Genomic DNA, 12,669 nt, shown 5'->3' with positions numbered 1-12,669 from the left:
ATACCTTGTCAGGGAGAACATCACTCATTTCTCTTTTCCAGGCCCTCAGGGCATTGCTTTTTTTCTTTACATAAATGCCAATAATCTATATATTTGTTGCTCTTTGTCAATATGTCTGGATGATTTGAAGATGGATACGTTTTTTTTTTTAAAGTTGGTTTTACTCTGGATTTTTTTTTTTTTACTCAAATGGATTTTACTTAAAAAAAAAAAAAAAAAAAAGATGTATTCTATTGTATTTGGCACACGGTTAACAAAGTACCTGGCCTTGCTCATCCAGCTTCACCATCCAACCTTTCTTGAAGTTCAGTAAATCTGGCTGGGAGAGAAAAAAAACCAAAGAAAAGATAATGAGAAAGCATAGATCTGAAATAATACAGAAAATTAAAACGTTAGGTGTCAAACTGTTTAACATGCAGAGATGATCTCTGAAGCAATCAAATACAAATATAACCATGTCATTTTTCTTTTTAAAAGTGTTGCAGTACATTACCACCACTTACCTTAACATGTAACAAAATAAAGCAGACAATAAATTCATCCAACAAGTAGCCAGATTAAAAATAACACTGGTAAACACTGGTAAACGATGATAAACATTCAAGTACGAAATTGGGTAACACTTTATATTAAGGTACTATAATAAGCGTTAATTAATGCTCAACAAGCACCAATTAACAGTTAAGGAGCACTTATAAGACAGAATAAGATGTTTATTACCATTAATAAGACTATATAAGTGCTCCTTAACTGTTAATTGGTGCTTATTAAGCATTAATTAACACCAATTAACAGTTAAGGAGCACTTATAAGACAGAATAAGATGTTTATTACCATTAATAAGACTATATAAGTGTTAATTATACCATAATTAACAGAGTTATTATTGCATATAGATGCATTATAAGCACTTAATAGAAACTTGATAACAGTTTATAAAGCTATCATAAATATTAATAAGATGTCTATTTACATTAATTATGTAACTCTACCCCTATAAGACCCTATCATATTAAATTAATAAGGTGTTATTAATAGTTAATAATGATCCTTTACAGCTACTGGATCTAAAGTGTGAACAGTGTTGTATAAAGGTTAATAAATTATTAATATGCTCTTATTAACAGCTCATAATGCATCTTTGCAGCTACCGGATCTAAAGTGAGAATAGTGTCGTATAAAGATTAACAAAATTATTAATATGCTCTCAGGGCTCAAAACTAACGGTGTCCCGACGTCCCGGGGACTATAAAAATTGCTACTGAGACACAAAGATGATGTGTCTGTGACAATTCCAGGACAGCAAAAAAAAAAAAAAGTCAAATATTGAAATGGGTGTTATTTACAAGGTCATTACGTATGGGTATCTGAACGTCGCTTTTGTCGTTGAATTTTCATTTGAATAATTTCAATAAAAACTTATGAACAGCAAAAATACAGTGGCTTTTGCTGCACCTGATCTGGCTCCTTCTTGGGTCCACCCTCTCCCTCTCTCCGCTGTTGCCTGTAGTAATTTCTCTACCGATACAGCCCATAACGCATCTAATCAGCTATTTGAAGTGTCACCTCTTCAGAACAAAGCAAGTCAATTCTGTTTTGAAATTCGTGTTATTTGCAAAGTCACACATCTAGACATAATTTTGACGTTACTTTTAATTGTTTAAACAGAAAGTTAAGAACTAGTAAAGCACAGAACCTAGCAATGCTGAGATGGCTGAAAAAAAAACTGATGCAAGCTCTTCCAGTGCCACTCCAGTTGGAGTAGGATGCGACACTTGGCTTCGGGACTCTGAAGACGATGTTTCATCTGTTTCTGCCCCTGTGGTAAGTTAGTTTGTTTAAGTAGGCTATAGAGACAGAGTGCAATGCGTCATAATCTGAAAGCCACGCCCCCTGCTTTCCCCTTACACTTTCCCCCTCCGTTTCCAGCCTGTTGAGTTTTCCCTAAGTCCAAATGCCGAAAAGTTGCTGTGTGGTGGGCTGCACAGCCAATAAAGCCAAAAACCCAGAGCTTAGCTTTTATCAGCTGCCGAGCAGAAAAACGGAACCTTGTAGAAGATAAAGTGGATACAGGCAATAAGACGTGAGGCTTCAACAGGGAAGAAATTGTGGGATCCTGACACTCGGTATGCCTATGTGTGCAGCAAACACTTTGTCAGACCCTCCAAATGTATTTTTTAGAGTAACAGTTAACTGTATTTATGTATGTTAAGCTAAAGCACTGACAGTATGAATGCAACATCTGTTATAATTGTACCCAGCGCTCCGCAATTCAAGCAGTCCATTCCAGCGGTCCACTCTAGCACTTCTATCAATCTACCAGCATGTAGAGGCATGTCTCAAAACAACAACGTGTGCCGGTAGTAGGAGCAGGCTGGCAGCTGAGCATGCAGAAATGCTCATCTTAAAAAAAGAATCTCCACATCACCCTCGGACTGCAGTAAGGGGAGAATGTGGAGACAGGGGAGTAGCAGTCGATTTAGTTAACGGATTGATTTCTGCTCATGTTTTTTCCAAGACGAGCAAGGTAAGGAGAAGGGACACTGAGGTAGACCGGCAATATTAAGCTTATCAATATACCGTTGCCTCTCTGAGAGGCATAGCATGCTAAAATAATCTGTTGCCATCTTATTATTAGCTAATTATTAGCTAGCAATAGCTAATAATTTTAGCTAGCTAGCTAGCAATTAAGTCGTGGAGACTTGAAGGCGCGGCTGCGGAGGCAGAATGACAGCGAACGAGCGAAGAAGGGGCCTCGTTTCCCCTTTGAGGGCGTGGCTTTCAGATTATGACGCATTGTGCTCTGTCTCTATAGGCTAATATTAGCTTGTTGATTTTTAGCTAGTTCTAGTTCTTTGGGATAGCTAACACTAGCAACTCTGCTAATCATGTACATGATGGCCTTATAAAGTTATAAAATGTGACTGTGTTCTAAATTTTGATGTTTATGATAATGATGGTACAGTTAATCAGAAGAGGTGTACTCAGTTCATTCAGTCAGTAATAATTAGGCTAGCAACTTTAGCTACAGAGATGAAGGTCATGCTTGAACTAGCAGCCAGTCATGTTTCTAAATTTCCTACAGGTAAGCAGAGTATAATGAACACCCAGATAACAGTAGTATGTTTTAGCAGAACCTTAGTGTGTAACTGTGACACTCAGAGACATTCCCCCAATCCCAAATAGATCCCTTACAGACTCGTTGACTCAAGCCCTAAGCCCTTACAGACCAAGGACCAATTCCATTTCTTCCCCTGAGCCCTTGTCTTGGCCCTTCCCATTGGTTTTGCGTGCTCACGTGAGGGGAAGTGGTGTCCCAATTCTCCATCAGGTTAAGAGCTAACCTGACGGATTAATTATTATTTACTTAAAAATTAAATTAAAATTAAGATTAAAATTAACACTCATTAGGTCTTATTAATGTTAATAAACACCTTATTAATTTCATCTGATAGGGTCTTATAGCGTCTTATAAACCAGTAATAAATGTGGTTATTATTCTATAATTAACCCTTATAAATGATAATTAATGTAAATAGACATTATTAATATTTGGTATAGGTTTATAAACTGTTACCAAAGTTTGTTTAAGTACTTATAATACTCCGATAAGCAATCATAACTGTCAAGTTATGCTGTAATAAACACTTAGTCTTATTAATGTTAATAAGCATCTTATACCATCTTATAAGTGCTCTTAACTGTTAATTTGTGCTTATTAAGCATTAATGAACGTTTATTACAATACCTTAATATGAAGTGTTACCCAAAATTGAAATGTTAATACATTGTTTAAAAGTTAAGCACAACAAAACACATGCTCACTCAAGTCAGCTGAGGGTAGAAGTTGACCCTAGCAATGGATCAAAGACAAATTTGGGAGATGTGAGATTGTCTAAATGTGGGCCACTGGCCAGGGGCAACTTCTGCCACTTTTTGCTCTGTGCTGTTCCAGCTCAGAATGCAGAACCCAGTGTGCAATACTGGTGTAGTGTGCTGTGATTCCACACAGTCGAAGACACACACACACAATGGTGACACCAGGAAGCAGTGCTTAGTTGTGATATGCGCACACACACACACACACACACACACACACACACACACACACACACACACACACACACACACACACACACACACACACAGAAAGACATCTGTTTTGCTTCTCTATCCAACAGGAATACAATAAGACACATGACACAGAATAGGTGCAATGAATACACAAAGCGGGAAAAATCTGCACAGATAGAGAGCATACTAAGGAAAATAACCTGAAGAGGAGAGGGACAGAAGGGGGCTGCACTGCCCCTGCAGCATGGAGGTTTGGCCTACAACATCCACACCCTCTCACCACCACACCAAAATCAAAGAAAAAGGCAACTTTAACTACAACAGAAATCATACAATCTGAAACTGGCTGAACTGACAGTCCTTGAGTGTGAAAAAAACCTTTCTTTTGTTCAACTTAATGAGAGATCAAAGTTTAACTAAAGTTGTGAGTCCCTTCAAAGTAGGGCTGGGCGATATGACTCATAAATAAACATCAGGATCATCAGGATATACTTGGCGATATTTTGAAATCTTTTCTAAAGCACTACTACAAAAATACAAAATGTATTAAATGAACTACAATTACAATAAAGTTAAATAAAGTAGCCACTGTCATAATAAAGTTAAATAAAATGCTGTTGTAATGAAGTTAAATAAAGCACTGTTATAAAGTTAAAGTATTGTTTTACCTAAATATATCAAAACGGAACCACTTGAGCTTTTATTTTGAAGTACCTGGCTCATCCCAGGCTTAAGTGCTGATGGTTTTGCTGTGAACTTGAAGCTACTGGACAACAGTCAGATGTTAGTAGAGATCACAAAGTTAAACTGTTGCCACTGTGCCTTGAATCGTGAGGATTTATTCACCCTGAGCTGGAGACATCAAACAGCTCTCCAGTTCTTACTTTAAAAGTATTTGCAAGTCAAATTGGTGCTCCATGGCTGTAAAATGTAACTAAATAGTCACAGTCTGGAATCCTACAGGTACAAAGACACATGCTTCCTCTGCTTATGCTATTGTTAATATCATTAAGTTTAACTCTTACTGCAGCGCTGTTGAACATGAGGATTTATTCACTGTGGGCTGCAAAGAAAGCAACAGCTCTCCAGTTCATATATTAATACTATTTGCAAGCTGCAGTGGTGCTCTGTGGTCACAGAAAGCGACAAAATAGTCATGCTAGTGGTCTGGAACCTTGCAGGTGAGAAACATGCGTCGTTTGTCGCTCAGGAGAAAGTGATCTGGATGGGTGGAGAAGTGTGTGTGTGTATGTGTGTGTGTGACGTCTCTTGTACGTAAATCTTTCTTTGTGTGTGTCTATGAGAGAGAGAGAACCGAAATGCCAAAGTGAATCTCATGCTGGTGGCTGGGAAAAAAAAAGAAAGTGACAGTTTAAACTTGATATACTTGTTTGCAATATAGACATTCTATACATCGCACACGCAACAAGCCATGATACATTAAGTAAATATGATATATCACTCAACCCCACTGAAGGAAAACTTTGCCCAAAGGTGTCACTGAACTTTTGCTGGCGGACAGGCAGAGAGCTCTGGACACTCCCGGCACAGAGGGGAAACCAAACACTGCTCATCCGCACATGCTGCCCACATCACTGTGACACAGACCTGGGTAAAAATCTGCAAAGTTTCCCTTTCAGAGAAACGTGTGGATGGATCAAATCAGTTTGTTTATTCTGCTCAAACTCACAATGCTGTACAACATAGCTGTGTGTATCAAAAATGCTCCACATCTCCCTCAGCAATTTAATCCTAGGAAAACATGGTTTTCTGAACAAAGCTGTTAAGCTGTGGGGGGACGACCATGGAGACCTTTCACGGTTTTTAATTTGCCAAATTCTGTTACTGAACCCAACCTAGCTTCTCAGCCCACAGCTGAAGACCTGACACTGATGCTGACCATGGATCTTACAGCTTAGCAGAACAGGAGTGGCTTTGTCTGCCAGACCAGAAACACATTCAAACACAGTGGGCTTCATTGGGAATTTCAATTATAAAGCACTGCTTAATGTTAAATGATCAGAACAAATTTGAAGCCAAATACTATCATCAGCTATATCGCTTCATCTTGCTGTATCTAAAAATCTCCTTGTCAATAGGATCATTTGGTTTGTAGCTCAATTTGCAGGGTTTCTAACAGCATTGTAGGAGCCTGATGTTTAGATTAAACCTTAGGCATAGAGCTGAAATGATAAGTCGATTAACTATTTAACAGAAAACAATCTTCAAACACTGTTTTTCCAAGCAAAAATGCAAAACGTTACCTAATTCCAGCTTCTTATTTGTGAGTATATGCTATTTGGACTGCTGATGAGGATGAAAAGCCATTTATTCTGACATTTCATAGACACAACTCAATCAATTCATCGAGGAAATAAGTGGCATATTAAAAATGAAAAGAATCATTACTTGCAATCTTACACACACATCTTGGAATGACAACCCCAGAGAGAACAATCACATGACTCTGCAGCTCTATATAGTTTCCTATCATATTTTATTAATTTCTCCAGTCACCTTGAGGCGTCCTGTTCTACATATCTACCAAGTTTAGAAAAAATCGATATGGTGGTTAGGCCTAGATAAATGAGCTCTCTAGTGCCCCCATTTTGTTTTATTGGGTCAATAATGGAGGGGTCCCCTCAGATTATGTGTGGTCATATGCCTACAAAGTTGCGTGGTGATCGGTGAAGATGCGACCCTTGTGATGTTATACAACTTTACTGTATGTGATGAGCCATCCCCTCCACAATATTCATTGCCTTATAGAAGCTCAGTTTTAGTAAGTTTTCCAACTTTTGCCAAGAGGGAACTTTAGATATTGGTCCCTAGATTATGTTCACTGAGTTTCATGCAGATCGGTCAAACTTCGTAGGAAGAGATCGATTTTAAGTGTTTTTCAAAAAATTTAAAATGGTGGAAAATCTATATAACCGGAATTTATGGGTTCTTGAGGCAAATTTGCATCTCTGTGCAAAGTTTCATGTCTCTACGACATAAGGCGCATGAGATATGCCCATTCAAAGTTTGCAATTTCAATTGGTTGCAATGGCGCCCCCCTTTGGCCAACTGATGTAATATTGCTTTATTCGCATCCGCCCATGACCCTCTACCGCTGTGCCAAATTTCACATGGATTGACCAAGTCAGTGAGGAGAAAAACGTGGAACAGACACACCCACACACCCACAGACCCACAGACAGAGTTTTCGTCATTATATAGTAAGATATGCTTAAACAGTAGCCTAGAATTTTTTTGTATGCAAACACTGGACACTATGTTGACATGAATATCCCACAGTGGGTTACCATGAGCAGCCACATATGGATACAATCTGGCACCCCAGTTTAAAATCTAGCCAATGGAGGCATTTGTATCATTACTTAAGACAAACTGTATGCAAGTAAATTCATTGGTTTATTAAGATATGGATCATTACAACTAAGTTTTAAAAGAAGCAAGTTGTCACACAGTGGGAAAATCAAAATCATAGTCTGTCCTCTCAATTAAAGGCTAAAATGCCCAATAAAGTATCTTAAAAAAAGAAATCAAAATGTCCTTTTTATGAAAGCCAGAGAGGAGCACTCACCGTCATGACCGACTCAGTTGTCCTTCTGTCCAAAGACTTGGCTCTCCTCAGAGGTGGCAGGGTGGAGGGAAAATTCAGATCCTGACCCATGTTATGTCTCTGCTCCTACACAACACACACGCAAGTTTTTCAACATTTTTATACCTGTGTAAAGCTTAAAGCTCAGACTTAGGGTGAAAAACTATAAAACAAAAGCCAACAAAAACCAAAAACAAAAAAGAGTAAAAAGTAATACCAACGAATAGTGCTTTTTGACGATGTAAGAGTCAACATATGATAAACAGAAATCATAAATCATTTATAGTACCTCATATGTTTTTGGCTGTTTGTGTGGGCATTAATGTGCTGAGGAAAAATGTCATGACAACCCAAGCCCACACTCTGTAAAATGAACTCTGCATCACAGTTGTATGCCTCCTCAACCAGTCAAGTTGCAGTTACAGTTTATACCTGTCTGTCCAGAATCCTATGTAGCATGTGTGGATGATGCTTCACAGAAGCTACATAATCTCAAAAATGGAAGTTTCACATAAATCTTAAACCCAGCAGCACAGATGATCAATACAATCAGCACAGTTTCAAGATCAGAGTCACCAATTCAGTATCCAACCAAACATGTCCCCCCTCTGTTCCTGAGACATGGCATTGAGTAATGGCCAGAAAGTGTTTTTGCAGAACATGATGTCACAGTGAAGGTGACCTTTTGGAATATACAGTACAGGCCAAAAGTTTGGACACACCTTCTCATTCAATGCGTTTTCTTTATTTTCATGACTATTTACATTGTAGATTCTCACTGAAGGCATCAAAACTATGAATGAACACATATGGAGTTATGTACTTAACAAAAAAAGGTGAAATAACTGAAAACATGTTTTATATTCTAGTTTCTTCAAAATAGCCACCCTTTGCTCTGATTACTGCTTTGCACACTCACGTACGCATTCTCTCGATGAGCTTCAAGAGGTAGTCACCTGAAATGGTTTCCACTTCACAGGTGTGCCTTATCAGGGTTAATTAGTGGAATTTCTTGCTTTATCAATGGGGTTGGGACCATCAGTTGTGTTGTGCAGAAGTCAGGTTAATACACAGCCGACAGCCCTATTGGACAACTGTTAAAATTCATATTATGGCAAGAACCAATCAGCTAACTAAAGAAAAACGAGTGGCCATCATTACTTTAAGAAATGAAGGTCAGTCAGTCCAGAAAATTGCAAAAACTTTAAATGTGTCCCCAAGTGGAGTCGCAAAAACCATCAAGCGCTACAACGAAACTGGCACACATGAGGACCGACCCAGGAAAGGAAGACCAAGAGTCACCTCTGCTTCTGAGGATAAGTTCATCTGAGTCACCAGCCTCAGAAATCCCAAGTTAACAGCAGCTCAGATCAGAGACCAGATGAATGCCACACAGAGTTCTAGCAGCAGACCCATCTCTAGAACAACTGTTAAGAGGAGACTGCGCGAATCAGGCCTTCATGGTCAAATAGCTGCTAGGAAACCACTGCTAAGGAGAGGCAACAAGCAGAAGAGATTTGTTTGGGCCAAGAAACACAAGGAATGGACATTAGACCAGTGGAAATCTGTGCTTTGGTCTGATGAGTCCAAATTTGAGATCTTTGGTTCCAACCGCCGTGTCTTTGTGAGACGCAGAAAAGGTGAACGGATGGATTCCACATGCCTGGTTCCCACTGTGAAGCATGGAGGAGGAGGTGTGATGGTGTGGGGGTGTTTTGCTGGTGACACTGTTGGGGATTTATTCAAAATTGAAGGCACACTGAACCAGCATGGCTACCACAGCATCCTGCAGCGACATGCCATCCCATCCGGTTTGCTTAGTTGGACGATCATTTATTTTTCAACAGGACAATGACCCCAAACACACCTCCAGGCTGTGTAAGGGCTATTTGACCAAGAAGGAGAGTGATGGAGTGCTGCGGCAGATGACCTGGCCGCCACAGTCACCGGACCTGAACCCAATCCAGATGGTTTGGGGTGAGCTGGACCGCAGAGTGAAGGCAAAGGGGCCAACAAGTGCTAAACACCTCTGGGAACTCCTTCAAGACTGTTGGAAAACCATTTCAGGTGACTACCTCTTGAAGCTCATGGAGAGAATGCCAAGAGTGTGCAAAGCAGTAATCAGAGCAAAGGGTGGCTATTTTGAAGAAACTAGAATATAAAACATGTTTTCAGTTATTTCACCTTTTTTGTTAAGTACATAACTCCACATGTGTTCATTCATAGTTTTGATGCCTTCAGTGAGAATCTACAATGTAAATAGTCATGAAAATAAAGAAAACGCATTGAATGAGAAGGTGTGTCCAAACTTTTGGCCTGTACTGTATATACATATACATACATACATACATACATATATATACATATATATATATATACATATATATATATATATATATATACATATATATATATATATTTATATATATATATATATATATATAAATATATATATATATATTTATATATATATATATATATATATATATATATATATATATATATATATATATATACATGTGTGTGTGTGTACATATATACACAACAGGTTTACAGAGCTTTAACTTCTGCCTGTATGAGGGAATCAGGTGGACGGTGTTGTGGTCAGAGTGGCCCAGTACAGCACGGGGGACCGGGTGATAGGCGTTGTTAACAGTTGTGTAGGCCTAACTGTGATCCAGGATATTCTTCTCTCAGGTCGGACATTTTATAAACTGTTTGTATTTGGGGAGTTCATGGGTGAGGTTACCTTCGTTAAAGTCGCCAAGGACAATAACTAAGAAGTCTGGGTAAGACCGCTCCACACACAGTAGCTATCTGGTCGGTGAGCGTGCGCTGTGCCTCCTGCACGTTGGCCTGCAGTGGGATGTAAACACCAACCAGAATGAATGAAGCAAACTCACGGGGGGAGTAAAAAGGTTTGCAGTTGATGAAAAAAGATTCCAGATCAGAAGAGCAGTGCTGCTGGATCACTGTCACGTCATTACACCAGCCACTGTCAGTATAAAAACAGATACCGCCACCTTTAGTTTTGCCGGAGAGTTCCGTGTTACGATCCGCTCTAAAGAGTTGGAAGCCTGCCAGCTGCAGCGCAGATTCCGGTATCGATCCACACAGCCACGTCTCTGTTAAGCACAAAACTGCAGATGTAGAAAGTCTTCTTTTTTCACCATCAGTAGCTGAAGTTCATCCAGTTTATTGGCCAGCGAACGCACGAAATATACCTGGCAGCGGTGTGCGGTGTCCGCGTTGGCGGAGACGCACAAGTGCACCGGCACGTTTCCCCCTCCTCTGGCGATTCACTGCATAAAGGTGAGGGCACCTTTGGCCAAAAAGCCCAATAAATCCACTGAAGGCTCGAGAAAAGTGGGATAAAAATCCACTGGAGTTGTTCCCCTGACAAAAAAAAAAGCCTTACAGCGTAACTGGCCCAAGCGGGCCTGTGACCTGTCAGTCAACTTGCCCGACATACTTTTGATTGGCCCCGGGCCATCGGGCCATTGCTTATGTTGAACCCTGATATATATGATACATATATATAATTAAATTGCACGTGTGTAAATTAACAGTCCCTTTATTCCAAAAGTTGTAAAGAAAGCAAGGGAAGAACATTTAATAAAGCCCTGGAGGGTGGGAGTGGATGAACCTGGTTAAAAACAGAAGGCAGGGATCATTTCATTGGTCAACAGTAAACCTGTCGTTCTATTGGTTGGGGGATTTTGACAGGGTTGTTACAGAATAGAATCCAAGAGCAGGGCAGAAATCTGAGAGCAGAAATTCTGCTAGTGCAAAGAAGTAGTTTGAGCATGAGAAGAAAAGCCGAAGCTTGAGCAGGAAATCTGTGCAAGCAACATGGTATCTGAGTGTGAGCAACATGGTATCTGAGTGCGAGCACACAGTTTGAGCAGAAACAGAGTAGATCTAAGTGCAAGGAGAGGCTATTTGAGTGCGAGGGCAGGGTTTTGAGGGACAATATTACAAAATCTGAACGTGAAATCAATAAATAATGCTCTCAAACTGATAAACCACTCTCTTGAATAAAGATAGGGATAAAGCTCCAAGCTCCATACCGCCCCAGCCATTACAGTTGTCTGAGGTTTCCACTAAGCTGGCTGTGGGGAGCAAGGCATCAGCCCCCTCATTTGCATTTACATTTCTTCATGCCCTTCTGCATGCATGAAGAAATGTAAATGTGAAAAGAATTCAGGAAGCAATGTAAATGTATAAATTGTATTAAATGTCTGAAGGAATGTGAATGTACAAAGAATGTGTGAAGGAGTGTAAATGTATGAAGTGTAAATGTATAAAGAATGAGTGAAGGTATGTAAATGTTCAAATGTATGTAGGAATGTAAATGTACAAAGAAAAGATGCATTTTATCAGTTAATTAATGCCTACATTTATTTTTTAATGCATTTTTGGTGCATATCCATGGCATATGAATTTATTGACTCATTTATTTATTTATGTATTTATCTTTAATTTTGGCAGTTCCGGTCCTCCATATATTGTTGCCTTGAATTTTGAGGGTGAAAAATGCGAATGCCGAATGAGTGGTCTTTAAATATGCTTGCAATTGTATTGCTATCTAGTAACTAGATTCTACACAGACTAAATTTTAGAGCTAGGCTAGAGAGCTAGCCTCATTGAGTTTGTCAATATGCATGGGCAGTTACTTCGGACACCACTCGTGGGATTAAATTGTAACCATACAACGCCAGCGTTATCAATTCAGTGGTGTTTTGAGAGTTTCATTCTAGTGTAATTGACCAAGCAGAGGGGAAGGTGGTCTAAGGAGCAGCCCTCGCGTTTTCTTTTTTTACAATGGCTATATGAACATGAAGCATTAAAGATGACACTAAACGTAGTGCTGCACGATTAATCTAATCGCAATTGCAATCGCAATGTCAGGCTGTGCGATTACATAACCGCACAAAAGGCTGCGATTTGTGATTTAATGTAAATAAATGTTAACGTGTGTGCCTGTG

At 39.4% G+C, this 12,669-nt stretch overlaps 1 protein-coding gene across 6 annotated transcripts in view; it reads right to left on the bottom strand.

Moving 5' to 3' along the window:
* Positions 1 to 12,669, bottom strand: part of LOC125880983 (myosin phosphatase Rho interacting protein) — a 164,615-nt gene that overhangs the window by 47,330 nt on the left and 104,616 nt on the right. For all 6 annotated transcript variants that reach the window (XM_049563858.1, XM_049563857.1, XM_049563856.1 and 3 more), the window contains 2 exons: positions 7,664 to 7,768; positions 263 to 319 (listed from right to left, as the gene is read on the bottom strand). In XM_049563858.1, the coding sequence (XP_049419815.1) occupies positions 263 to 319; positions 7,664 to 7,768 (162 nt within the window). The remainder of the gene's footprint in view (positions 1 to 262; positions 320 to 7,663; positions 7,769 to 12,669) is intronic.

The sequence above is a fragment of the Epinephelus fuscoguttatus genome, linkage group LG20, assembly GCF_011397635.1.
Source record: "Epinephelus fuscoguttatus linkage group LG20, E.fuscoguttatus.final_Chr_v1".
Classification (NCBI taxonomy): domain Eukaryota; kingdom Metazoa; phylum Chordata; class Actinopteri; order Perciformes; family Serranidae; genus Epinephelus; species Epinephelus fuscoguttatus.
This window is presented reverse-complemented; position numbering and strand designations above follow the sequence as displayed.